The sequence below is a fragment of the Rhinoderma darwinii genome, chromosome 2, assembly GCF_050947455.1.
Source record: "Rhinoderma darwinii isolate aRhiDar2 chromosome 2, aRhiDar2.hap1, whole genome shotgun sequence".
Taxonomy (NCBI): Eukaryota; Metazoa; Chordata; class Amphibia; order Anura; family Rhinodermatidae; genus Rhinoderma; species Rhinoderma darwinii.
The window spans coordinates 64,778,201-64,806,022 of NC_134688.1; the positions used below are offsets into that span (position 1 = coordinate 64,778,201).

The following is a 27,822-nucleotide window of genomic DNA, read 5'->3' on the forward strand; positions in this document are numbered from 1 at the left end:
ACAATTAATATTTGCAAGACACTTATCCGGATTTAGCTAGCAATTGGATGTTGCTTAAGCTTAATACTTAGTAACGTGCAGTCAGTATGCAGCAGATGTTGGCGAGTCTCTGGAGTTGATGGTCAGAAATGGCACGCTGCATTTGCATAATGCATAACCAGCAGAGTATTACATTACTTATAGATTGATAGGTATTACCCTCATACAATTTTATATATAATATGTTGGAGCAATGAGATTCACACTAGGTGTACACCACCGGTTTATGATATATGTATAGTAACAGGAAAGGGAAAGAGGAAAGTAGTGTGATCAAATAATATTGAAAATAATAAATTCTTTATTAATAAATAGTTAAAATAACAATGTTAGCTGAAAATTTGTAGTGCCAATGACCCCTCACTTGACACTATAGACAAATAAATGTCTTAATTATTCTTACTCCGTTGGGGAAATATGCGAGTAATGGGACAAGTAGCCTAAATCTTAGATGTATATTGATATATTGATTAGCCCACAGTTGTATATGCTAAAGCAAAGTGTTGTGGAAATTACACAGCTAGAGCATTAACTTGAGTTGGTTGTAGTGGTACACAATTCTCTATAATGCTGTGCTGAAGGTTCCTTCATCGGGCTGTAATGTTAGCCCAGCGATGGAGGAACCTAGTAAAGTGACAGTCACTGCGTGTCTGTCAAGTTGCACATAGACCATATCAGCATACAATGTACAATGCTGAGCACGGTCAAATGAGAGAGAGTACACGGCAAAAGCCGGGATAAGCTGTCTGGGTGCTTGTTAGCACGTCCAGTGCAGCTAAACACGGTCCCTATTTGTGGGCTATTGCAGCTCACTGAGCACAGAATGTGTGTGCAGCCTAGATGGAGAGACTGCTAAATCAACAGTCTCTACGTAGCGGCTCAATGGTCACACGGCTCAAAATCAAAGTGCCGTTTGTGAATAATGAACCAGTGTAATCTACAGAGCAGAGCCGAGATCAGCTGTCTGGGTGCTGTCAGCACGTCCAGTACAGCGTAGTACGGACTCTCACTGCAGGCTGCTACGGCTCACTGGGCACACACTGTGTGCTGCATCGAGGAGAGACTTTCAGGATGACAGTCTCTGCATTCCTGTGGAGCTTCTAGTTGATCACTACGGCATACAGGGAGTAGTGCCGTTCGTGATCAGAAAGGGAGTTTACAGTGTTGAGCCCGGATCAGCTGTCTGGGTGCTAACAGCACATCCAGTACAGCTCAGCACGGTCCCCCACTGCAGGCTGCTGCGGTTCCCTAGGCACACACTGTGTGTACAGTGTCAACAAGAGACTGTTGAAATGACAGTCTCTGCGGTCTTTGAAGCTGCTCGTTGATCATTACGGCACACAATAGACAGTGCCGTTCGTGACCAACGACCAGGGAGTTGAAGCCTGTGTGCCGGGATCAGCTGTCTGGGTGCTACTCAGCACGTCCAGAGCAGCCCGGTCCCTTAGTTTGAGCTGCTATAATTGACTGAGCGCACGTACTATGTGCAGCTTCAGTGATAGAGGCATAGAGGAGTCCCTGTCTCTTAGCAGATATTCTGCCACAGTTGTTAGTTGGAGACTAGTGTCTCAAAAAACGGAGTTAGTGTTAGAGCATGAAACATTGTTGATAGTGAAACACCCGACGCGCGTTTCGCCGGAACTTCCGGCTTCTTCCAGGGGTGGTGGCCGCCGGACTCACGGCCCAGATATACTAAAAATTCCTGATTGACAGGAATAGAGACCAATCAAGACAATTGTAGATTGGAAACAGTGTGACAGTGCAACGTGATACTTCCTGTTAGTTCTAGGAATGTATCAATGTTAAAGTAACATTGCCTGATCTAAGAATCAGTCAATTCACGACGGAAAGTACGAGGATTATGCTTTGTGCTCACAAAACAATTACACATATGAAACTATCATTGCAGAAATAAACATGCAGCAATTATTTTGGAAAGGGAAGGTGATAAAAGTTATTATTAACAAAAATATCAGTATTAATCTGTTTGTCCAGTAGTTTTGATTTTGATGTACAGCCTGAGACAACAGCTGTAGATCAAGTATATGCATCATTCAATTAATGATTACAGTTGTGATAAAAACAAATGAATCTTACACCATGTTAGGTGAGAAGAGAAGGAAGGTTGATAGGTTGTAAAAATAATATGTTCAATGCTGTTAAGCATAATTACATCTAATGTGTATAGACTCATAAGTCCATGATACTAGGATGGTACAAATTGATTACTGTGTATATCGGAAGCAGACAGTCACATAAGTGTAATGGCGGAAATAATTATCAATCCCGTCATACCTATACAGTAAAGAGATGTTCTGTTATAATTCCTGGTCACTTTCGCTCAGAGATCAAAGAAAACAACCAAAATTAAAATTATCGTTTAGGCCAAACGGTTTAACGGAGTTCATACGGAATATCCACTCGCTTTCTCTTCTCAAAAGAGCCTCATCGAGGTTGCCTCCTCTGATACCCATATTAATTTTAGAAATGGCCCAACCTTTTAGAGTCCGCCATTCCAGGTTGTGTCTCTCTTTGAAATGTCTTGCAATTGGGGTGGGTGTGAATATTTTCTTTTGGAGTTTACATTCCTTCTCAGTTCTATCATAGTTTATGATCGTCCTGATATGTTCTCCAATGCGGATTTTTAGTGCTCTGATCGTTTTGCCCACGTATTTCAAGCCGCAGGGACACTCCAAACAGTACACTACTCCCTCGGAATTACAGTTCATATATTCTCTGATCTTGTACTGTACCCCAAATCCATCAATGAATTGCTTGGTTGGAGTCAGGATTCTGCATGCCTTACATAGTTTACATGGGAAAAACCCATTGTTCTGGACTTTCTTAGAAATATCGCCTCGTGTAAAATGACTTGCGACCAAGAGATTTGATATGCTGGTTCCCTTACGATACCCCGATAGGGCTCTCTCTCCCAGAACCACATTTAAATTAGGGTCAGATTTGAGGACATGCCAGTGTTTGTTAATGATCTGCATCATGCTGTCCCAGTCTGCATTGTAGTTAGTAATAAACCTGGGCTGTATAGGGCATTCAGTTATTTGATTATCTTTCTCGGCTTGTGTTTTTTTAGGAGTAAGAAGTTCTTCACGGTTCGTTCTTAAGGCTATGTTGTAGGCCTTTTTGATATTACGGTTAGAGTAGTGTCTTGCCTGTAATCTAGCCTTCAGTTCCACTGCTCGTTCTTTAAAAATAGAAAAGGTTGAGCAATTACGCCTCAATCTTAAGAATTCACCCTTCGGAATTGCCCTAATCGTGTTTTTGGAGTGTGCGCTTTCAGCAGCCAACAAGCTATTAGTCGCGGTTACTTTTCTATAAAGATCAGTGTGGAGGTTCCTCTCTAGATCTGTATGAATGAGAATATCCAAAAAGGGAATCGACTGTTGATTGTGTACAAGGGTCAATTTAAGGTTAAAGTCATTGTTGTTTAATTCCATGATGAAGCGCTCCAGATCTGTGACTGTGCCCCCCCAGATGACAAATATGTCATCAATATAGCGCCTCCAAAGGCAAACATTATCTGTCAAAATTTTCATCAGATAAACAATGCTATAAATCACTATGGGGGGATCCAACAGTTCAGTTTTTAGACGAATACAACGTTATGATCTCAGAAGGTCTTACATTGGGAGCAATCACTGTTAATGAAAAACAATTTCTATCTGTTAAGGACCCAGATTCATTGATGGATTTGGGGTACAGTACAAGATCAGAGAATATATGAACTGTAATTCCGAGGGAGTAGTGTACTGTTTGGAGTGTCCCTGCGGCTTGAAATACGTGGGCAAAACGATCAGAGCACTAAAAATCCGCATTGGAGAACATATCAGGACGATCATAAACTATGATAGAACTGAGAAGGAATGTAAACTCCAAAAGAAAATATTCACACCTACCCCAATTGCAAGACATTTCAAAGAGAGACACAACCTGGAATGGCGGACTCTAAAAGGTTGGGCCATTTCTAAAATTAATATGGGTATCAGAGGAGGCAACCTCGATAAGGCTCTTTTGAGAAGAGAAAGCGAGTGGATATTCCGTATGAACTCCGTTAAACCGTTTGGCCTAAACGATAATTTTAATTTTGGTTGTTTTCTTTGATCTCTGAGCGAAAGTGACCAGGAATTATAACAGAACATCTCTTTACTGTATAGGTATGACGGGATTGATAATTATTTCCGCCATTACACTTATGTGACTGTCTGCTTCCGATATACACAGTAATCAATTTGTACCATCCTAGTATCATGGACTTATGAGTCTATACACATTAGATGTAATTATGCTTAACAGCATTGAACATATTATTTTTACAACCTATCAACCTTCCTTCTCTTCTCACCTAACATGGTGTAAGATTCATTTGTTTTTATCACAACTGTAATCATTAATTGAATGATGCATATACTTGATCTACAGCTGTTGTCTCAGGCTGTACATCAAAATCAAAACTACTGGACAAACAGATTAATACTGATATTTTTGTTAATAATAACTTTTATCACCTTCCCTTTCCAAAATAATTGCTGCATGTTTATTTCTGCAATGATAGTTTCATATGTGTAATTGTTTTGTGAGCACAAAGCATAATCCTCGTACTTTCCGTCGTGAATTGACTGATTCTTAGATCAGGCAATGTTACTTTAACATTGATACATTCCTAGAACTAACAGGAAGTATCACGTTGCACTGTCACACTGTTTCCAATCTACAATTGTCTTGATTGGTCTCTATTCCTGTCAATCAGGAATTTTTAGTATATCTGGGCCGTGAGTCCGGCGGCCACCACCCCTGGAAGAAGCCGGAAGTTCCGGCGAAACGCGCGTCGGGTGTTTCACTATCAACAATGTTTCATGCTCTAACACTAACTCCGTTTTTTGAGACACTAGTCTCCAACTAACAACTGTGGCAGAATATCTGCTAAGAGACAGGGACTCCTCTATGCCTCTATCACTGAAGCTGCACATAGTACGTGCGCTCAGTCAATTATAGCAGCTCAAACTAAGGGACCGGGCTGCTCTGGACGTGCTGAGTAGCACCCAGACAGCTGATCCCGGCACACAGGCTTCAACTCCCTGGTCGTTGGTCACGAACGGCACTGTCTATTGTGTGCCGTAATGATCAACGAGCAGCTTCAAAGACCGCAGAGACTGTCATTTCAACAGTCTCTTGTTGACACTGTACACACAGTGTGTGCCTAGGGAACCGCAGCAGCCTGCAGTGGGGGACCGTGCTGAGCTGTACTGGATGTGCTGTTAGCACCCAGACAGCTGATCCGGGCTCAACACTGTAAACTCCCTTTCTGATCACGAACGGCACTACTCCCTGTATGCCGTAGTGATCAACTAGAAGCTCCACAGGAATGCAGAGACTGTCATCCTGAAAGTCTCTCCTCGATGCAGCACACAGTGTGTGCCCAGTGAGCCGTAGCAGCCTGCAGTGAGAGTCCGTACTACGCTGTACTGGACGTGCTGACAGCACCCAGACAGCTGATCTCGGCTCTGCTCTGTAGATTACACTGGTTCATTATTCACAAACGGCACTTTGATTTTGAGCCGTGTGACCATTGAGCCGCTACGTAGAGACTGTTGATTTAGCAGTCTCTCCATCCAGGGCCGCCATCAGGGGGGTATTAGGGGTAGTGGTGTGAGGGGCCCGGCCAAAACTAATTGAAAGGGGGGCCCGGCAACTGCCTCGACATTCTTTTGGTAGGAAAAAACGGGCCCCTGCAATGGGGCCCGTTTTTTTCACCAAAAGAATGTCGTGAGCTGCTGCTGCTGCTGCTGCTGCGGGCCCCCTCCCCTCGTCATGGGGGGCCGTCAAACCGTCCGCCCGCGCGCGCACCCGATCGCGCGCACAATGAAACTGCCGCGCGTGCGCACTCGCGAGCGCGCATCCACGAACGCCCGCACTGGAGACCGCCCGCGCGCGCACCCGCGATCGACCGCGCGCGCACCCGCGATCGACCGCGCACCCGCGACCGGCCGCGCGCGCACCCGCGAACGAAGCGCGCGCAGCCGCGGACACACATGGACAAAACTTACCTGGAGCCTGGCTGGAGGTGAAGGACTGGACGTCTGGACCGAAGACCTCCCCTGGAAGACATCGCCGGAAGAGGACTGGAGTGGGAGCAGCTCTTCTGACACAGTGAGTAAATTATCTCAAAGTGTTGTTTATGTATGGCCCTGTTTACACAGTATTTTGCAGGCAAAAAAAAATCTGCCTCAAAATTCCTTAAAGAATTTTGAGGCAGATTTTGCCCTGCCCACACTATCTTGCCGCGTTTTTTTGCTGCGTTTTTTGCTCGCGGCGATTGAGGACAGCAGACAAAAAACGCAGCGAAAAATGCATTTTCTGCCTCCCATTGATTTAGATGGGAGGTCAGAGGCGGAACCGCGGCAAGAAAGGACGTGCTGCTTTTTCTTTTTTCCGCGACTGGCTCCCATTGATTTCAGATTAAATCAATGGGAGGCGGTTTTGGAAGTTTTTTGGTGCTGATTCTGACGCAGTGTCCGAGTCAATATCAAGGCCCAAAAACTCTGTGAACTGGGCCTTATTGTTAGGGCTTATTCAGACGAACGTGTAATACGTCCGTGCAACGTGCGTGATTTTCACGCGCCTCGCACGGATCTATGTTACTCTATGGTGCCGTGCGGACTGTCAGTGATTTTCACGCAGCGTGTGTCCGCTGCGTAAAACTCACGACATGTCCTATATTGGTGCATTGTTCGCGCATCACGCACCCATTGAAGTCAATGGGTGTGTGAAAATCACGCTCAGCACTTCCGCAGCCGTATAAACTATGAATGAAATTAGAAAAGCACCACGTGCTACAAACATACAAACAGAGTGTCATAATGATGGCGGCTGCGCGAAAATCACGCAGCCGCGCATCATACGCTGCTGACATACTGAGCTGTTATGGACCTTTTGCATGCGCAAAACGCCACGTTTTTTGCGCGTGCAAAAAGCACACGCTTGTGTAAATCCGGCCTTAGGGTAGGAACACACTAGGCATGAACACTGCGGATTTTATGCAACACATTTTATTGTGGATAATCCGTAGCGTATTACAGTCGCAGCAGAGTGGATGAGATATGAACAAATCTCATCCACACGCTGCAAAAATAATGGACCTGCCGTGCGGCTTTGGCTTTTTAAGTCGCATGTCAATGTATTCTGTGGAATCGCTGCTCCTCTGTTGCGGAAATGCTGCGGTTCTGCCGCAAAAATCACACAAGAGAAGAAAAAAAAAGGTACTTTTTTAAATTGATAAAGTTTAGACTTACCCCGCCGTAGTCCTGGTGACGCGATCCTCTATTCTTAACGCAGCTCGGCCTCCTGTCATGACGTTTCATCCCATGTGACTGATGCAGCGGTCACATGGTCTACAGCGTCATCCCAGGAGGCGGGGCTACGTTCAGAAGAGAGAGATGCGTCACCAGGACTACGGCCCTGGCAAGTCTAAACTTTTTTTTCCCTGCAGGATTCCCGCAGCGGACACGCCTCACGAAACCTGCGCCGCTATTTGGTGCGGTTTTGCTGGCAGAATTCCCTGCGGCTCCCGGGATAAGCTGTGTAGTTTTACTCAGCATATCCGCCTGGTGTGTCCCTTATGATGTCGCTCCTGGAGCTGCTGCCGCTCTCTAAATAGGCAGTTGGTCCAGTAGAATTTGGAATTATTTTTTTTTGTGAACCAGCTTAAAAAAATACAAAACTTTTGTGTTAGGGCCTGTTCACATCACCGTTCGCTTCCGCTCCGGGGTTCCGTCTGAGGTTTCTGTCGGGTGAACCCCGCAACGGAAAGTGAAAGTGACAGCACAGCTTCCGTTTCAGTCACCATTGATCTCAATGGTGACGGAAACATCGCTAATGGTTTCCGTTCGTCACCATTCCGGCTGGTTTTCGGACGGAATTAATAGCGCAGTCGACTGCGCTAATGGTGATGCAAACGGAAGCTGTGCTATCACTTTTACTTTCCGTTGCGGGGTTCACCCGACAGAAACCTCAGAAGGAACCCCGGAGCGGAAGCGAACAGTGATGTCAACAGGCCCTAACACCAAAGTTTTGTATTTTTTTAAGCTGGTTCACAAAAAAAAATAATTCCAAATTCTACTGGACCAACTGCCTATTTAGAGAGCGGCAGCAGCTCCAGGAGCGACATCATAAGGGACACACTAGGCGGATATGCTGAGTAAAACTACACAGCTTATCCCGGGAGCCGCAGGGAATTCCGCCAGCAAAACCGCACCAAATAGTGGCGCAGGTTTCGTGAGGCGTGTCCGCTGCGGGAATCCTGCAGGGAAAAAAAAGTTTAGGCTTACCCCGGCCGTAGTTTAAGTGACGCATCTCTCTCTTCTGAACGTAGCCCCGCCTCCTGGGATGACGCTGTAGACCATGTGACCGCTGCAGCAGTCACATGGGATGAAACGTCATGACAGGAGGCGGGGCTACGCTAAGAATAGAGGATCGCGTCACCAGGACTACGGCCGGGGCAAGTCGAAACTTTTTTATAAATTTAAAAAAGTGGCTTTTTTTTTTTTCTCATTTGTGATTTTTGCGGCAGAACCGCAGCATTTCTGCAACATAGGAGCAGCGATTCAACAGAATACATTGACATGCTGCGGCTTAAAAAGCCAAAAAGCCACACTGCAGGTCCATTATTTTTGCAGCGTGTGGATGAGATTTGTTCAAATCTCATCCTCTCTGCTGCGACTGTGATACGCTGCGGATTTTCCACAATAAAATGTGTTGCATAAAATCCGCAGTGTTCATGCCTAGTGTGTTCCTACCCTAAGGCCGGATTTACACAAGCGTGTGCTTTTTGCGCGCGCAAAAACGTGGCGTTTTGCGCTTGCAAAAGGTCCATAACAGCTCCGTTTGTCAGCAGCGTATGATGCGTGGCTGTGTGATTTTCGCGCAGCCGCCATCATTATGACACTCTGTTTGTATGTTTGTAGCACGCGGTGCTTTTCTGTTTTCATTCATAGTTTATACTGCTGCGGAAGTGCTGGGCGTGATTTTCACGCACCCATTGACTTCAATGGGTGCGTGATGCGCGAACAATGCACAAATCTCGGACATGTCGCGAGTTTTACGCAGCGGACTCGCGCTGCGTGAAAATCACTGACAGTCTGCACGGCCCCATAGAGTAACATAGGTCCGTGCAAGGCGCGTGAAAATCACACACGTTTCACGGACGTATTACACGTTCGTCTGAATAAGCCCTAACAATAAGGCCCAGTTCAACGTTTTTGGGCCTTGATATTGACTCGGACACTGCGTCAGAATCAGCACCAAAAAACTTCCAAAACCGCCTCCCATTAATTTAATCTGAAATCAATGGGAGCCAGTCGCGGAAAAAAGAAAAAGCAGCACGTCCTTTCTTGCCGCGGTTCTGCCTCTGACCTGCCATCTAAATCAATGGGAGGCAGAAAATGCATTTTTCGCTGCGTTTTCTGTCTGCTGTCCTCAATCGCCGCAGGCAAAAAACGCGGCAAGATAGTGTGGGCAGGTCAAAATCTGCCTCAAAATTCGGTGCGCGCTTCCAGGCGGTCGCCGGTGCGCATGCGCGGGAGTTTGCGTGGTGCGCGTGATCGGTCGCACGGGCGGCGGTGTTTGACGGCCCCCATGCTACCCAGGGCCGCCATCAGGGGGGGTATTAGGGGTACTGATGTGAGAAGCCCGGCCAAACCTAATTGAAAGGGGGGCCCGCAGCTCATGACATTCTTTTGGTGAAAAAAACGGGCCCCATTGCAGGGGCCTGTTTTTTTTCTACCAAAGGCAAGTCGCGGCAGTTTGCCGGGCCCCCCTTTCAATTAGGTTTGGCCGGGCCTCTCACATCAGTACCCCTAATACCCCCCCTGATGGCGGCCCTGGGTACCATGATATAGTACTGGACGGAGTACCGTTAACAGGCGGTGCCACGGTAGGGGGGCCCAGAAAATGTAGCTGTAGGGGGCCCTGAAATTCCTGATGGCGGCCCTGTCTCCATCTAGGCTGCACACACATTCTGTGCTCAGTGAGCTGCAATAGCCCACAAATAGGGACCGTGTTTAGCTGCACTGGACGTGCTAACAAGCACCCAGACAGCTTATCCCGGCTTTTGCCGTGTACTCTCTCTCATTTGACCGTGCTCAGCATTGTACATTGTATGCTGATATGGTCTATGTGCAACTTGACAGACACGCAGTGACTGTCACTTTACTAGGTTCCTCCATCGCTGGGCTAACATTACAGCCCGATGAAGGAACCTTCAGCACAGCATTATAGAGAATTGTGTACCACTACAACCAACTCAAGTTAATGCTCTAGCTGTGTAATTTCCACAACACTTTGCTTTAGCATATACAACTGTGGGCTAATCAATATATCAATATACATCTAAGATTTAGGCTACTTGTCCCATTACTCGCATATTTCCCCAACGGAGTAAGAATAATTAAGACATTTATTTGTCTATAGTGTCAAGTGAGGGGTCATTGGCACTACAAATTTTCAGCTAACATTGTTATTTTAACTATTTATTAATAAAGAATTTATTATTTTCAATATTATTTGATCACACTACTTTCCTCTTTCCCTTTCCTGTTACTATACATATTACATTACTTAATGGCATTGTGTTTTTCCTTTAGCAAATCTAAGCTCATTCTGCATCTCACCCTGAATTTAGATGGCGTTTTTCTTTATTTGATTACATTAATCTGTGTTTTATTGAAATGTCACATACATGGCCAAGATATAGGGCAGAGACATAAGCGTTGCTTTAGAGCAATACCAGGCACCCTAGGTGGTTGCTTTTTCCATTTGCATCAAAACTTACTTGACTGCAGTGACTAGTCTTGTTCTGTACATCCACGGTACTACTGAATGAAGCCGTCATATGACCATTAGAAGTGAGGTCCGTAAGGTCGACATGACACCTGCCCCCTCATTGTTTACATGCGGCTGTGAGTTTCCAGAACAGGACAGCAGATTGCTAGCCCATCTTTTTTTTTTTTTATTATACTGTATTTGTATAGTGACACATGGAAATAAGTTAATAAGAACATTTATATAATTTACACTTGTTAATCATCAAGCTTAAGAGGTTTGTTAGAACTGTGTTAATGCTTAAAGGGGTTGTCTGAAATAGGAAAACAATTCTGATTGTTACCCAGAAACTGCGCCACTCCTGCCCATGGGCTATGTCTGGTATTACCGCTCAGCCCTATTCACTTGAATAGAGCTGAGCTGCAATACCACACACCACCCATGGACAAAAGTGGCGCTGTTTCTTCACAGACCAAAGAAAATAAAAATACTCCTTTGAGGCTCGGTTTACATCTGCGTTGCAGGTTGTTTTAGGAGCCTCCGTCGCAGATTTTGTAAAAAAATGTTGGACAAAATAGCCCAGTATGCAGCAATATTTTATATGGTAAAATGATGGACCTGACGGACCGTATTATAGTCAATGTGGGCTGTTGGTGTCCGTCATGTGACGGATCCGTCGCCTCCATCATTTTCGTAGTATTGCTCCTATGACGGAAATTAACAATGCAGATGCTATTAGACCTTAACATTTCTACACAAAGCTTTCAGATATGGCATCTACCACTTATAGATTTGGATTAAAAACAGCAATTCTTCCTATTCTGAGTAGATGCAAAACATTATGCAGGTAGAACAAAATTTTTCAGGAGTGTATTGTTATTCTTTACAGGTCGTCATCTCCTGACCTGACTTCCAATACAAAGTTAACTGCGAACAGGAAAAGCACTGGTCAACTGAACGTTAATTCTGGGTTGGTGGGAGGAGGTACAGCCACTGCAGAACGTAGCCGACACCAGAGGAGCTTCTCTGTTCCTAAAAAGTTTGGTGTGGTGGACAAGTCGTCAGATCCTCCTCGCAGTGCCACCCTGGATAGGATTCAAGCTTGTACTCAACAGGGATTCTCTCCAAAAACTAGGAGTTCATCCTCACTAAAAGACAATCTGACCGATCCCTCTCACATAAACAATCCTACGAACCTGCTGGCCACCATTTTCTGGGTCGCTGTGGCCCTAATGGAATCAGACTTTGAATTTGAGTATTTGATGGCACTGAGACTACTCAACAAACTTCTGACTCATTTGCCTCTGGACAAGTCTGAAAATAGGGAAAAGCTGGAGAAGCTACAAGGACAGCTGAAATGGTCAGACTTCTCTGGACTGCAGCAGCTTCTTCTTAAAGGGTTCACATCTCTCACAACAACCGACTTGACGCTTCAACTCTTCAGTATGCTGACCCCTGTTTCTCGCGTCTCCATGGTGGACTCCACACAGGTCATAGGTAAGCGTGTGTGTCTGTAAGGCTTTGTCCACAATGTTCTTGGAGTCTACGCTCGGTGTGAATGTCAGGAAGTGCCCATGACATATTCGCTAACGTTCCCAAATGTATAACAGAAGTTTATCCCTTTTGGCATATGTCAGTATACCTTTTTTTTTTTTTTATTCTTTTTTTGAACTTTGACTGAAAGGCACATTAGCTACTTTTCCAGTGAGGGATCTAAAAAAAATATACTGCGCATTATACGTTTGTTTTTGTTTTTTTCAATGGGAGTAAATGGTAGACTTAATCAACTGTATAAACATATACATTCATATGTTCTGCGGCACTGATCAAAAATGCATGAACATATGCCCCAATGTGAACACAGCCTTAACGACCGTATTTTTGTCCACCCGTAAATACTGGTGTAAATACAGGTCCTTGGTCACAAGTATTCGACCCGTATTCCACCCGTATTTACGGGCACGTTTTTGGCTGCAAAATTGCACTGCACTAATCAGTGCAGGATAGAGAGAAGGGGCAGCCCTTTCCGTAATAAAAGTAAAAGAAATTCATACTTACCCGGCCGTTGTCTTGGTGACGCGTCCCTCTCCTGACATCCAGTCCGACCTCCCTGGATGACGCGGCAGTTCATGTGACCGCTGCAGCCAGTGATTGGCCTGTGATTGGCTGCAGCGGTCACATGGGCTGTAACGTCATCCCAGGAGGCCGGACTGGAGGAAGAAGCAGAGAGTTCTGGGTAAGTATGAACGTCTTTCTTTTTTTTTTTTACAGGTTATATTGTGATCGGTAGGTTCTGTCCAGGGTGCTGAAACAGTTACTGCCGATCGTTTATTTTTTCAGCACCCTGGACAGTGACTATCCCCTGACGTCGCCTAGCAACGCTCACGTAATTACGGGTGCACACACGTAGTCACCCGTAATTACGGGAGCCCCATAGACTTCTATGGGCCTGCCCGTGCCGTAATTACGGCCAGAAATAGGACATGTTCTATATTTTTCAACGGCACGGGCACCTTCCCGTAAGCATACGGGGAGGTACCCGTGGCCAATAGAAGTCTATGGGCCCGTAATTACGGGAGTTTTTACGGTCGTGTGCATGGGGCCTTACTCATAGCATCCTATGTGATCTGGACAATTAGATAACTAATTTTCTATGGTAATACCCCACTTAGCTCTCTCACCCTATAAATATATTATAAGCGCAGTGGCGTGCTTACTAGGGATGCGCGATGCATCGAAACTTCGATACTGTTTCGATACTCTGCATCCCTAAACGGTTCGATACCGCTATTTCCTGTATTTCGATACTTCGCTGCGCAGCCGCACAGCTCAGTATAGTAATACATGAATGTATGAGAGCGAAGCTGCAGCTGTGTGATACAGCCATTGCTTCGCTCCGGAGTCCTGATAACAAGTGCTGCGGGGTCAGGATGATGCGATGCGGCCGCCGCTGCACTAATGAGCGGCGGCACTGAAGACAGAACATGGCGGGCGCACTACAAAACACCCCCATGTTCTGTCTTCAGTGCCTGCGCCGCCGCTCATTAGTGCAGCGCCGGTCGCATCACCTCATGCTGACCCCGGTCGCACTTCCTGTCAGGAGCGGGGCAATGGCTGTATTACACAGCTGCAGCCCCGCTCTATAACGGCGGAGATCAGGGAAACCTCTCATCTCCGCCGTTATTCCCCTGAATGCTGCGATCACAGCGGACTGCAGCATTCAGGAGAAAATGAGAAGGGGGGATGCCCCTGGATCGCGTCACAGGGAATTCCTGTGACGCGATCGAGGGCCATACCATATATGGGCAGACAGCCCAGGGTCTATTGACGGACCCCAGGGCTGTCTTACCATATTTCTTGTTGTTAGGGCATACTGAGGTATGTCCGAACAACAGCCTGTGTGCTATACGTCCACAGGCTAATGTACTGGCACATATCTGATATATGTCAGTACATTAAAGTTTAAAAATAAAGTAAAAACAAAGTATTGTTAAATTTAAAAAAAATACACATACACCTTTTTTACAATAAACATTAAAATAAGTCTCAATACATAAAATACACACATTCAGTAATGGCGCGCACAATGATTTTTTTGCATCATTTATGATGTGCACGCTGTAAAAAAAATGAAATAAACACGGCTTTCTATCACTTATTAATGTGAGGCGCGAGGTATGATGAATTTAACCTCCATGGTCCTCACATTAATAGTAATTAACCCATTATGACTGAGAAACATGATGGGGTTAATTACTATTAATGTGAGGCGCATTCAAAATTCATCACACGCCGCGCCTCACATCAGAAAACAGAAGAATTTTTTTTATTTTTATTACTGTTGGCAAAGTATCGAAATTGGTATCGAAATCGCAATACTAAACGAAGTATCGGTATCGAAGTCCAAATTCTGGTATCGTGACATCCCTAGTGCTTACCATAGAGTAGACTGCTGTGGGTCCCGTGGTGAGGGGGCCATTCATAGCCCTTGCCTGTAGCTGCCACTAAGGCGCCCTCACTGCATATATATTTTTACAATTCCATTTGAGTTCAATACTAGCTGTATAAATCTATATGCAGTGAGCTCCCCCTAGTGGTGCCTGCATGCAGCCAGAATTTTATCATGTAACTGACTATGAAATGAAGCAGTGGATTTGATATTTTTTCTAACTCAAGATATATCTTTAAAACTAAATGACGTCAGTCAATAAAAATACAATAGACCAGAAACTAAATTATGTTGATCATGTTTGAAATAAATTCTTTGTTTACTCATTTCCAGGTTTTCCATTGAATATTTTGTGTCTGCTGCCTCATTTAATCCAGCATTTTGAAAGTCCGAACAACTTCTGTAAGCAAGTGGCGGAGAGAATTGCACAGGTTTGATATTAACAGATCTTTTTCTGCTTTGTACCTCGTATTCTAGCCTACACATGTAAATCCAATAAACGTGTCGTCTTTGCTAGGTGTGCCTAGAAGAAAAGAATCCCAAGCTGTCCAACCTGGCCCATGTCATGACCCTGTACAAAACACACAGCTACACCAGAGACTGTTCTACATGGGTGAACGTGGTCTGCAGATACCTCCATGAAGCATTTACTGACATCACGATCAACATGGTGACTTACTTAGCAGAGGTAATTCATCCATGAGATCTAATATTAATGGTTATCACAGTTATTTTATGCTACCTTATCCAGTTCACAGGTATTACAATACATTGAGCCAAATGAGAAACTCAGCTCTGCTACATCTATATATGAATGACGAATGTAGCAAATAAAAGTATGCCGAATTTCTTACTTTTATGTTCTCTAAATTTATTCTCCCCAGTTACTAGAAAAAGGGTTACCCAGCATGCAGCAGTCCCTTCTGCAAATTATCTACAGTCTTCTCAGCCACATGGATATGTCGATGATTCCTGGAAAACAATTTAACATTGAAGTGCTGAAGACAATTGAAAAATATGTTCAGGTATGACAGACCAGGACAATAAAAAAAATAATTAATAACTGGTTCTGTAGAAGCGGCGGATAACGTGCCCAGCTTCTTCTCTAGTGCACTTCTAGTCAGTACAGACAGAGGTACAAAGCAACTTAGCCATAATAATGTTTTGGGAGGGCAGGGAGATGGAAGAACATACTTATAATTTCCCAGCTCGATGAATATAATTTTTGCAGAAAGCTATGTAATTAAAGGGATAAAACATCAGCGTATGATTGGTGGGAGAAGAATGAAGGGGCCCCCTCATTGTTTATCCAGGCAGAGCACCAGACACACGTGTGTGGCTGTGCCTGGTACTGCAGCTCAAAGCATTCAAGTGAACCAGAGGTCGGACTCCAAGTCAAAGACCATCAATTCCAAGACCTGGAAAACCCCCCTAATAGCATTAGATCATAATGTGACATTGCCTTTGAGTTCTATAATGAATAAATACTTGTGGAAGAATGAATGGAGTCTAATCCTTAGTAGGTGGCCTGAGCATCGCTGACGTTCAGTAGTCTTATCCAGAGTAAATAATCCGCAGTATTTTATCCATCACTATGCACGTTTCGAACATAAATATTTGCCAGTGCTGGAATGTAGATATGAATATTAGTGGATGAGGTAACAATATCATAGAGATATTTTATCAGTTTATTTTTTCCTGTCATTCAGAGTGTTCACTGGAAAGAAGCTCTGAATATTATGAAATTGGTTGTATCAAGATCTGCCAGCCTAGTGTTACCAGCTTATCAACATGGGGATCTGACCAAGCTTGAAATCAGTCGATTGTGGACAAGCTCCTCTAAGGAGCTTCCCGGGAAGACGCTGGATTTCCACTTTGATGTGTCTCAGGTATAACATGACCCTACAATCCAATGTGTTGCTGCAAGTAGCAAATTAAAGTTACACAATATGAACAGCATTCCATAAGGGGTAAAATTGAAATGTCACTTTATATTTTGCCACCTGGTAAAAATGTCCAGAAGAAAAGCAAAACAAAAATAAGTCCTCAGACACTGGAGAATTTTTTTCATTTAGAAAACTACTTTCCTAGGTACTAGACTTAAAGGCTTTGCACTAGAATAAAAAATGAACACCTATCCACAGGATAGGTCATCATTTTCTGATCGCTGAGGGCCCCGCCACTGGGACCTCCACCGATCGAGAGTACGGCGTCTCAAACCCCTTGTTCCTCCTTACTGCTCGACCGTCTCTCTGTTTAAAGTATATGGGAATGGCTAAAACAGCCGAGTACAGCACCCGGCTGTTTCTGTCAATCGCATATACATTGAATGGAGTGGAGGGTGTATGCTTGACCCCCGATCCATTCAAGCTCCTCTTCACTGCAGGGAACTGTAGTGACAAGGGTCTAGAGATTCTGGACCTCCGTTCTGGCAAACGGTTGGGCCACCAGTAATCAGAAAATGCTTACCTATCCTGTGGATAAATAATAATTTTTATTCTGGGAATACCCCTTTTAAATACTGTAGATATGTGCTCACTCCTGTTCTGACAGATGGTAAACATCTTGCCTTCCATACCTTCATTTACGGGGTTGTACAGAATTAGAAAAACATGTCTGCTTTCTTCCAGAAACAGCACCACACATGTCCACAGGTCTGTTATTGGTGCTCAGGTCCATTGAGATAAATGGGGCTGAGCTGCAATACCACATACAACCTGAGGACAAGTGTGGTGCTGTTTTTGACATATTTTTATAATCCTGTACAACCCCCTTTAAACACCAACATATTCACCAACACTATACATAGAATATATTCACTGTCATCAGTGTCTAGATTATGCATCCCGGCGGGTCCAACCTCCCTGTCTTATATATACACTTACATATGGATGCTATTACAAATTTCAGAGGAAGCCAATTAGCCAACCAGTACGATTGGGATGACCAACCAGATGAGGAAACCCAAGCAGGCATAGGATGAACATACAAACACAGATGTTGACCCTAATCCGATTCAAACTCAGAACCTCAGTGCCGCAAGCCAAAAATGCTAATCCCTGAGTTACTGTATTGACCTGCTAATAATGGTTGTTCAGTTCATTCATCTTGATGAACTCTAAGGGCAGGTTTACACAGACAGATTTTGGTTTCTAGTCAGGGCATGTTCACACGGCGCTCCAAAAAACGTTGTGTAAACGTGTCAAATACGCTATTGTTTCTTGTGAATCACTTTTTAAAATACAGGCATTTTTGACGCGATTTCCACATCTTTTTCGGCGCACATTGACTATCGGAACATTTGGCACCTCTAACGTGTCAAAGAATTGACCTGACGCCTCTTTTTTACACAACGCGTTTTTTTGTATGTACTAACACTGCACTCTCATTGATTTGAATAGGAAGCTTAATGAAGCGTTTTTCGATGCGTATTTCGGCTCGTAAAACGTGCCAAAATACACGTCAATTACACGCCTTGTGAACAGGGCCGAATATTGTATTCAGCCATATTTCTGTACACAGTGTGGATTCCTACATATGCAGCATGCTCCATCTGAGCACCTTTGGGCCCTACACCCAACAATTTTATGTGCTGGCTTAGTAGCCAACCTATCCTTTTGTATAGCAGTTGATCAAAAGGGGTCCTGTCTGATGGTCCTGCACCATTTTTTCTCCTACGAAAACCCCATTATCCAAAGGAAAATCAATATGAGCATATAGCTCTCTCATGAACAGACAAATATTTCTCTGCTGAGACATGCAGGAAATGGGTTTCTAGGATCCAGCTTCATTAACAAGTCCGATCCGATCCTGGATATTTTTAACCAAGTGCCTTTTAGTTGCACTTAACTCCAGGCAGCTGCTTTCCTGCGTGTTGCTGCAGGGAATTGGCTTCCTGCTTTGGAATTGCTCTCTCTTAAAAAAGAGGGGGATTCCCACTGACAGGTCTTCTTAAATTTAAAACCATATAGATGTAATTTTCTCTTGTTAGACCCCAATTATAGGCAGAAGGTTTGATGACCTTCAAAGTTCTACTGGACGAGACGGTAAATGTAGGGCTATGCCGGTTACACGGAGCACATCGTCCACCTCGTCTGGATCCAATTCCAATGCTTTAGTCCCTGTTAGCTGGAAGCGACCTCAGTCATCTCAGGTAACGTCTATTATTTCTCTCACTAGATTTTTGTTCCAGAGTTTTGTGGTTAAATGAGGAGCTGGTGCATTGAAATGTAAGGAATGTGAGCAGTGAAGCAGCGGATATATTAAACCGGCTGTGCAGAAATTCCCTCCTCCCTCTCGCATGTCTGTGTTATTACATTTCTGTTGATGGCTATTCTTGAAATATGAGCCTTGTACTGTCAGTCGAAGCATTTTTTTACTGCGGCAATTTTTCCGCTCTCCAAAGTGTATTAGACCAGAACAAACATTACTTGTGTTGGCTGACGAGGATCATCGCTCCTTCTCTGCAATGACAGTAGAGCGTCCACTCATGTTCTGGGGTCAGCAGTGATTTTTCTCCAAACCGCCATTATCTGTGTTCCACTTTGAAGACATTGCTTTACTGTCGCTTTAAAACACGCTTGCTGTTGTATAGCTGACCTAGATCTGCGCATTTTAACTCGACCTGTCCATTCCTGGCACTAACTCCATGCTGAGGTGTGCTGGAGAGTCGCCCGTTGCTTTGTTATCCTTATTTTATTAGATGAGATGTTCTGTATCATTTTTATGTGTTTATCGTTTTTATTATATTTATCTTTAGAAGAAAACCCGGGAGAAGCTGGTGAACGTTCTCACTCTTTGTGGTCAAGAAGTGGGGCTCAGCAAAAACCCTTCTGTAAGTCTCTTATTAAAAATTTAATACTGAATACATTACTAAAATACTAATGTACATTCAGTAGGTTAGCAAGAAGTAGGGGACAGATGCGAGAGAGTATGACTGCAGAATCAGACTACAAGGGGTTTCTTTGTTGTCTGTTACTATGGAGATGCATAGGCGCTATACATAGTTCTAGTGATCAGTGGGGCTCACAGTGGTTGGACCCCCATCAAACTGATATCCCAGCAAGATCCCATCAATGTGTTTACGAAGACAATTCCTTTGAATACATACGATTAGCTAAATTTTCTTAATCCGTTTTAGCAAATGTTCTTCGAACGGCTACAGTGGAAAACGACATCACTGTTCTTACGTTCAGCTTTGTATGGCATGTAGTTTCTCAAGGCAATGGGGAAAAAGACACCGCAGAAAATGGGAGGGAAACGTAGCATGCCCTGAAAACTGCACGGTTTTCAGCTGCAATGTGTGAACATGATTTTGTAAAGTAGTATTCACTACAGCGAAACATTTGTTTGCTGTGATAGGATACTGCCAAAACCCCAAAAGAAACGTGTGACGGTGCCCTGAAAGAGCAGGTCAGTGGTAGAGAAATCATTTCCAGGACAGTGGTAGAGAACACAAATGATGAACTGTAACATGGGAAGACTACAGGCTGCCATAAACAGCAGCCTGCATCCCAACTTGCGGATTCACAAAACAGTGCCGGAGAATTTCAATTCTATGTGACCTGAGTGTAATATAGAGTTAATTCAATACCTCACATAGAAGAGAAAACTGCTATAGGAAGATTATACCCCATATCAATACTATTATAAATAAGTGTTGTGATTTATAAGAAAGCATCCAGATCCTGATACTGTACATTTTAAGGCATAAGAAATATAATTTATATGTCAAGGAAATGTCACGGTTGAAATTCTTCCACCAAGACTAAAAACGTTGTACTTTTATTTCTGTAAGGGTAAAGTTATACGTTGATCTTAAATGGTTGTCCCATTTGAAAAAAGAAAACCATTTCCATATACTCTGTGGTGTGATCATGTATTACATGGTTGCCCATTCATTTCAATGGCTCATTGTAAAAGATGGTCTGCTGCAGCAGAAGTGGCAGCACAGCGCCTCCGCTGGTGATTGTCAGAAACTTGCTCAGGGTCCAAATTCTTTCTCCCAGTGATTGTCTGGTATCACCGGGGAGGTACTGGGACAGTGGAAGTCTAGTTGGGACGACCCCTCACATCAGTTACAATGTAACACAATTATCATTTATTCAAATAATACAACCATTTCCTTTAAAGCACGGTACTGCCGGGATAAAACATGCTGTAATACAACATGAATTCCTACATGTTAGTAGATGCCGTCTATGGTCTGGTAATAAAACCCCTTGGAGAGTGAGCTGTGAGTGTTCTCATACAGTTCCTAATTCGACGGTCTAATACGTTCCTTCAGCCCATTTGATGCTGATCATTGCTTTAGTTTTCAGCCATTCAGAACATCTCGTGTAAACATTTACACAATACCAAGTACGTCGCTATGAGGAAGCCGAGCAGTCTCCAGCACCTCGGCCAAGTTCCTTCAGTCTGAAGTCGTCACTTTACCCAACTTCAATTTGAAGGCACCTGTCCAAAATAAATAGCCAAAGTGCAATCTAAAAATAACAGGCAAAGGAATTAGGTGTGGACTGGAAACACTTCCAGCTGGATGCTCCATGCCAGTGTTAGCTATAGAAGCCATTGATGGGTGCAGGCTGCCATTCAGACTGTATTTTTATGTCACCAGGTTATTTTTTCATCATGTGGTGAATTGGACTTAATCGATCACCAAAGTAGCTTAGTGTCATCAGAGGATACAATAAGGGAGCAGGAGATCATGGATGATACAAACAGCGAACAACAGTTCCGGGTCTTCAGAGATTTTGACTTCCTGGATGTGGAGCTTGAGGATGGAGAGGTAAGAGTTAAAGATTAATGTTACGTCATAGTATTCCTCATGGATTCACAATTACAATGTACGAGACCTGTTACTACATTCAGTTTTCATTATTATTGCCTACTATATGTATGATCTATATATATATATATATATATATATATATATATATATATATATATATATATATATATATATATATCCACATAGGTACATGCATAATATACATAAAATACATATGTCTGCATGTAGACTGGAATTTTTTGGACTTCAACGATTCTTGACCAAGTGAGGATTTTTATAGACCATAAGCATCCACATATAGAAGTTTTTATTCCTTAAAAGGTTTGTCCACTTTGGACAAGAAAGTTCCCCTGACGATAATCTGATCACAGGGTGTCGCGCTGCTCAGATCGCCAACCTGGCAGGAATGGTTCTATTCCCCTGCAGCGCCACCACATGGGTAGTATAGCATTACACAGTTACCATTGAAACGCTCTTTGTGGCCGCTGCCCACTGTGGCTTAGTCAATGTTCACGTATGCGTTCAGAGCCTCCATCACAGATTCCATCAAATTTGATGGGAAAAATGACGGACAACACAACAGAACCAGACGCACATCATTGTAAGTCAATGGTGACCATCAAGCATCGGTGGTATCTGTCATACAACGGATCCGGCAGTGCGTCGTGATTTCCATGATATATATATACTGTATATTGCAGCTATTTTCTTCACCCAGAATTAGTTCTACCCCAGTATGTCATTTCACATTGACCTGTGTTATCACCTCGTCGTTCTGTATTATTGGCTAAGCAAAGAAAATGACTGTACAACCTCTCAGAATTTAGCATCTGCCCCTACCTCTAGATTAGGAGCAATACGAAGTTTATAAATACTTTGCGCTAAATACAGTACATACATACATACATACATACATACATACATACATACATACATACATATATACATATACAACAACTTTATCTCACATATATACCATTGCACCGTCCATTAATGGGCATCACACATTCATAGAAAACAGGTTTGGCACCCAGTACGAATCGTGGCATGCTCCATCGGATGCCGTATGTGCGGAGCTTTTCTCCATACAATAGCTTTCGAGCCCGTTCACATCAGCGTTCGGGTTCAGTTCCGTTTAACCTTTCCGTCAGAGGAACCGATGAACGCAAAGCTGAATGGAACATTACCATTGATTTCAATGGTAATGCTTCAGTTTCAGTAAGTTTGCATTTGTTTCCGTTCCGTAAAGTTTCCTTTTTTTTTTTCATGGAAATCGTAGCGCAGAACGGAAACTTGGAAACTTTACAGAATGGAAATAAACTGAAACGGTAGCATTACTATCGAAATCAATAGTAATGCAAACAGAAGCCATAGTCTCTGTTCGGCTTTCCGTTCATCGGCTCCTCTGACGGAAAAGTTGAGTGGAACCTGAACGCTGATGTGAACAGGCCCTTATACATACGGCACCCAGCGGAGCATGTACCGCAGCACAGGGCTTTGGGCTTTAATATAAAACTAACACGAAGCAGAAAATTGGTTTACTCATAAATGTTATGTAGTGATTTTTTTTATATTAACATTGCACAAATATTTACAGAAGTAGCAGAGCTGAATTTGTTCCTGTAGCTGCATCATTTGTGCTTCCAGGTGTTCTGTCGTTTAATGAATATAACTAATGCATAGGGGGCAGAGCAGAACAGGGCTCCGCTTTTATAATATACTTTGTACTGCAGAGCGTTTCCCGAGAGATCGGAGTGAAACTTTACCTGTGTGTTTAGGACCTTTTAGGATGTTACTAGCAGTCCTATGTAAACCCACTGATGTGATCTTACTAAACTATGCCAATTGACAACCTCAGCTCTGCTACATTTAACAAACTGTGCTCTGCTACTGCTGCATATTTAATTGTAAATACTAGTTTCATATAAGACCTGTCTCAATCTTGTGTCTTCCTCTAGCTAAATGTTAATAAATCTGTGTATTACTATGGTGAATATTCCATGGAGACTGAAAATGGTTTTTCTTCTCATTTTTTGTTTTGTTCTTATTTGTTGTATCTGCTAACCAGGAGCTTCAGGTAAGATCATGTCACTTTAAACATGAACGTGTTTATTAACATTCAGCCACTGTATGAGAGTTTCCTTCACAGAGCACATGGACGCCTTAGCCCCGTCCCCGGAAGCCATATTTTAGGGGGATGCATGACCTGTGCACCTAAAATATGATCAGCCGCATGAAAAAAATTTGCTGTGGTTTTGGCTAATTATTCAGAGCGATTTTGCCAAATTGCTGGCATCTTTGTAAAGAGTGCGGAGGTTATATAGGTGTGTAATGTGGGATTGGGGGGAAAAAGTTGCATGAGGCCGCAGCTCAGTTTTTGGAAAGCAAAATTACCACGGACATGGAGATCAGTTTGAAAGGGTGCATTATAGAATTTTTGTGGAAAATTTTAGACTTTCCTAAGAAAGCTGTAACTGTGCAGTGTCATGGAGGGGGTTAAAAATATATTTTTATCACTTATTTACACAATGTACAATGTTTAGATAAAGTACTACTAAAATCTATAGAAAGTCCTCACCCCATGATTGGTGCATTCAGGCCGTCTTATTATTGGTCCATGTTATATCCCTACATTTCTAGAAATGGGAATAGATCTCCGCTTTCCTATGGTGGGATCCACTCCCGTTTTTGGTAGAAATATATGGACGTAACTCGTCCACGATTGTCTAGACTGCAACAATTGTAACAAAGTAAGTATTAGATCTGTCCAGTTTTAAACAAAAATGTTTCAATTCACTAGCAGTATTCAAAGATCTGGAAAATGGTGAGAAATGAAAACACAAAGTATATTAAAAAGTTGCATAATTCTTTTTTATATATATATATATAATATATATATATATATATATATATTATTCAGGTTCATTTATATAAATCAGAGAACCACTTTAATCCTTAGGCTATGTTCACATCTGCGTTCGGAATTATTTTTCCAGTAAAAATGACGGATACCTCAGCAGAACCCAACAGACCCAATTGTCAGTCAATGGGGTTCATTGGGCGCTGATGGTATCCATCGGACGACGGATCCGGCCATGCATCGTGTTTTCCGTTATAAGTGAAAACCACAGCGCAAGTGTGAACAGAGCCTTATCTGTGCAAGGGGTTGATCAGCCTAATATTCTGCACATCTATGACCTCCTTAGCGACATACAAAAACGATGAAAAACCTTGTTTAGCCAGAGATCTCGAAGCACCATATTTTATGATGGACTCCCACTGCTCTTACTAGTATTATACATTGTTTTTTGTAATACAACCGTAGCTATTCTCTGAATTGATATTTATTGCCCTCAAATGGCGCTTGTATAACTACAAAGAGGAGTTGCCACTTTTTTTTGCTGCTGAGTTTTATGCCCTATATTAGTTCGCCCTGACTAGTGGGTGCAGGTATAAAGCTGTTTTTGGTTTCAGCGATAGTTTTGGGTCTGTGAGTATGGCTTATGGTATGTGTAATGTGAATTGCTGCAGCCAGTGGTATATGACGTAGTGATGAGAGAGACGGGGATATCCAATGTAGAATTATAGATCAATCTAAAAGAGTGCAGTTATGGGGGAGATGGAATCAAGGCTATATAGAGGAAACGGGCTGACAGATGATTATAGTTCATGGCCCTGCAGAGGCTTTCTACACTAGAACACAATAGAAAGTAGGTCCCTTTCGTGGAATCTATAGTACATGAATAATGTATTGTATAGGATTGCCTAGGAACCAATATTCCGTACTGCCGGATCTATTCTCTTTCTGATCTAGTCTTGTAGGTAACGACTAATCCTTTATGGGACAACACAATGTATCGGGGTAGACCTATGGTTCTACTCTGTTCCGTCTGCTATGTAGAAGATACAATGTATAATTTACATTATGCTAACTTCTCCGCTCCATCTGCAATAGTTACATAGTATCTCTACCTTTGAATTCACTTTATATAACATATTAGGAAACCACATCAACAGAAATTCCCTAACTTAATGGAATCACTACCACTGGTAGTGAGGGCCAACATGAAATAGATCAAGGCAGCCAGGAGGGAAAAAAAGCCAAAACAGGGCTGTGCTGTAGTGTCCTGTACAGCCGGCGGCAGGGAGCGTAGCTGTGCAGGGAAAAACTGTGAAAGGGCCACATCGCTAAAACAGTGGAGAACTGGCAGTCGGACCCCCACGTATCCATAAGTGATTGCATATCCTAACCATTTGCCATCACTTTCTGTGATGAGAATTTCCCTTTAGTGACCACCTCCTATAAATCAATGGTCAACGTTCCTGGTCCTTAAAGCGGATCGGTCACCTAAATAAGATGTCCTATTATAAGGACAGAACAGCTGGTGCAGTGTATTATGGGGACAGATCTGCTCTACTATTAGTCCAAACGGCACATAAATATTGTCATTTGCCTAATAAAGACTTTGCAAAGAATACAGCGGACTTATAGTTATGTGTGGACTCTATTCATAAGGGGAACTCTTCCCACTTCTCTTACCTGTGATGGACGGCTGCTGTGTATTTGTATGTATACTCGGCAGTCATCAATAATGTGCGACCTGTTTAAGAATTCTGGGAGATTTATTTTGAGGAGGAAAGTCGTATAGCAAAATAAATGTGGACTCCACCCTTCTGCTGCAGTCCAAAATAAGTCACCGAAAAGCACATCCTCCCACCACACCCTGAACACAGTGGCTTCAGAAAGTTAATATTTTACTAAAGACCATGGCTATGCTGTACCCTCTATGGTTGTGGATCTGGTAACTTGAATAGAGGGTTGGGGGCACCAAAGACTGAAACGCACCTTCCCAACGTCCAGTCGTAAATTGCCTGTTTGGTGGAGTAGGGTGGCTATTCTGGCCAAGGGCATGGGCTTCCTAGATGGGGGATCATTTAACATGCCATCCAAATGCATGTAGCACCTTTTATGATAATTCTCTGATCCCTATACTATTACATTTTAGAATCTACCCCCACCAGCAGTAAAATCCGGTCTTGTATGGTGTTTGCCAGCTCCTTAGGAATGGACTTTGTCTTGTTTCCTGCATTTGTATACATTTCCTTCTAAGCACAGCAAGTAATGAATGTATTGTTGAGCGAGTGAAGCACAGGAAACTGAATCCCTATAGCAGTGTTTCCACCCTATCTGTACTACAGGCCATGCAGTTATGTTGTTATCTACTACTCGTTCTCATTCTGTACCCAGATTCTACGACCCTTATGAGAAGACGAGATCTATATGTTTTTAAAATCTCTGCAGATTGTAATTTAACTTGTGGCAAATATATTATTGGCCCACTACAAGCTGCGGAAATACCCTGCCCATGTATTTGCTGATCTTGTGAAAATACATAAGCTTTGAAGAGTAGCCAAGGAAACTATTCGTATGACATCTAATTAAACACTTAGCTATTGGGTGGGTCCGCATGGCTGTCTTTTAAAGCAAGGAATGGAACGTGTAGATAAAACACTGACGTCCTACCGTAGAAAGGGAGGCCTAATCACAACATAAGCCATTTTATTTAGTGTAGACTAATGTGGATGTTCTTTCATATACAGCTTCGTCATCAGTCTCTGATCTATATGATTTCAGGGAGAAAGCATGGATAATTTCAACTGGGGAGTTCGCAGACGTTCTCTTGACAGCCTGGATAAGTGCGATATGCAGCTCTTGGAGGAATGCCAGCTCTCGGGAAGCACACACAGCCTGAGCAAAATGAACCAGGACGACTCGGATGAATCCTCAGAAGAAGACCTCACCACAAGTCAAATCCTGGAATCCTCTGATTTGGTAAGTCCAAGGACGGGGTTACTGGAGAAGGGAGCGCAGCTGCTGCTACTAGCAGCCCAGACAGAATTCCTGTCATATTTGTGACTGCTGTTCTCCCCCACCTTAGAGGGTCACTTTGTATAGAAGACGTGCTGTACGTACATTTCACCGATGGAAATTCTTACATAATAGCAGGTTTTTGTGTTTGTTTTGCAGGTCCCTTTGTTATTACAAGGGCATTATGCGTATATGGTTGTACACAATTGTTTGCAATGACCGAGCAAACTTCTGGCAACATGCCAAGTGCTGGTGTATGTATTGGGCCGGATTCAGACGAGTGTATTTGTAACGGCCATCACATGGACGCATGTATTTCATTGGGGCTGTTCACACGGCCGT

At 43.3% G+C, this 27,822-nt stretch overlaps 1 protein-coding gene across 7 annotated transcripts in view; it reads left to right on the forward strand.

The window, feature by feature from the left end:
* The window catches only part of FRY (FRY microtubule binding protein), a 420,217-nt gene that overhangs the window by 363,943 nt on the left and 28,452 nt on the right, over window positions 1-27,822 (forward strand). For 6 of the 7 annotated variants that reach the window (XM_075851697.1, XM_075851698.1, XM_075851696.1 and 3 more), the window contains 9 exons: window positions 11,762-12,369; window positions 15,155-15,252; window positions 15,339-15,509; window positions 15,706-15,846; window positions 16,531-16,710; window positions 18,813-18,974; window positions 19,581-19,655; window positions 21,438-21,608; window positions 27,247-27,444. In XM_075851697.1, the coding sequence (XP_075707812.1) occupies window positions 11,762-12,369; window positions 15,155-15,252; window positions 15,339-15,509; window positions 15,706-15,846; window positions 16,531-16,710; window positions 18,813-18,974; window positions 19,581-19,655; window positions 21,438-21,608; window positions 27,247-27,444 (1,804 nt within the window). Of the gene's footprint in view, window positions 1-11,761; window positions 12,370-15,154; window positions 15,253-15,338; window positions 15,510-15,705; window positions 15,847-16,530; window positions 16,711-18,812; window positions 18,975-19,580; window positions 19,656-21,437; window positions 21,609-23,679; window positions 23,772-27,246; window positions 27,445-27,822 lie in introns of those variants that run through there. The other variant, XM_075851700.1, reaches the window with a different exon arrangement.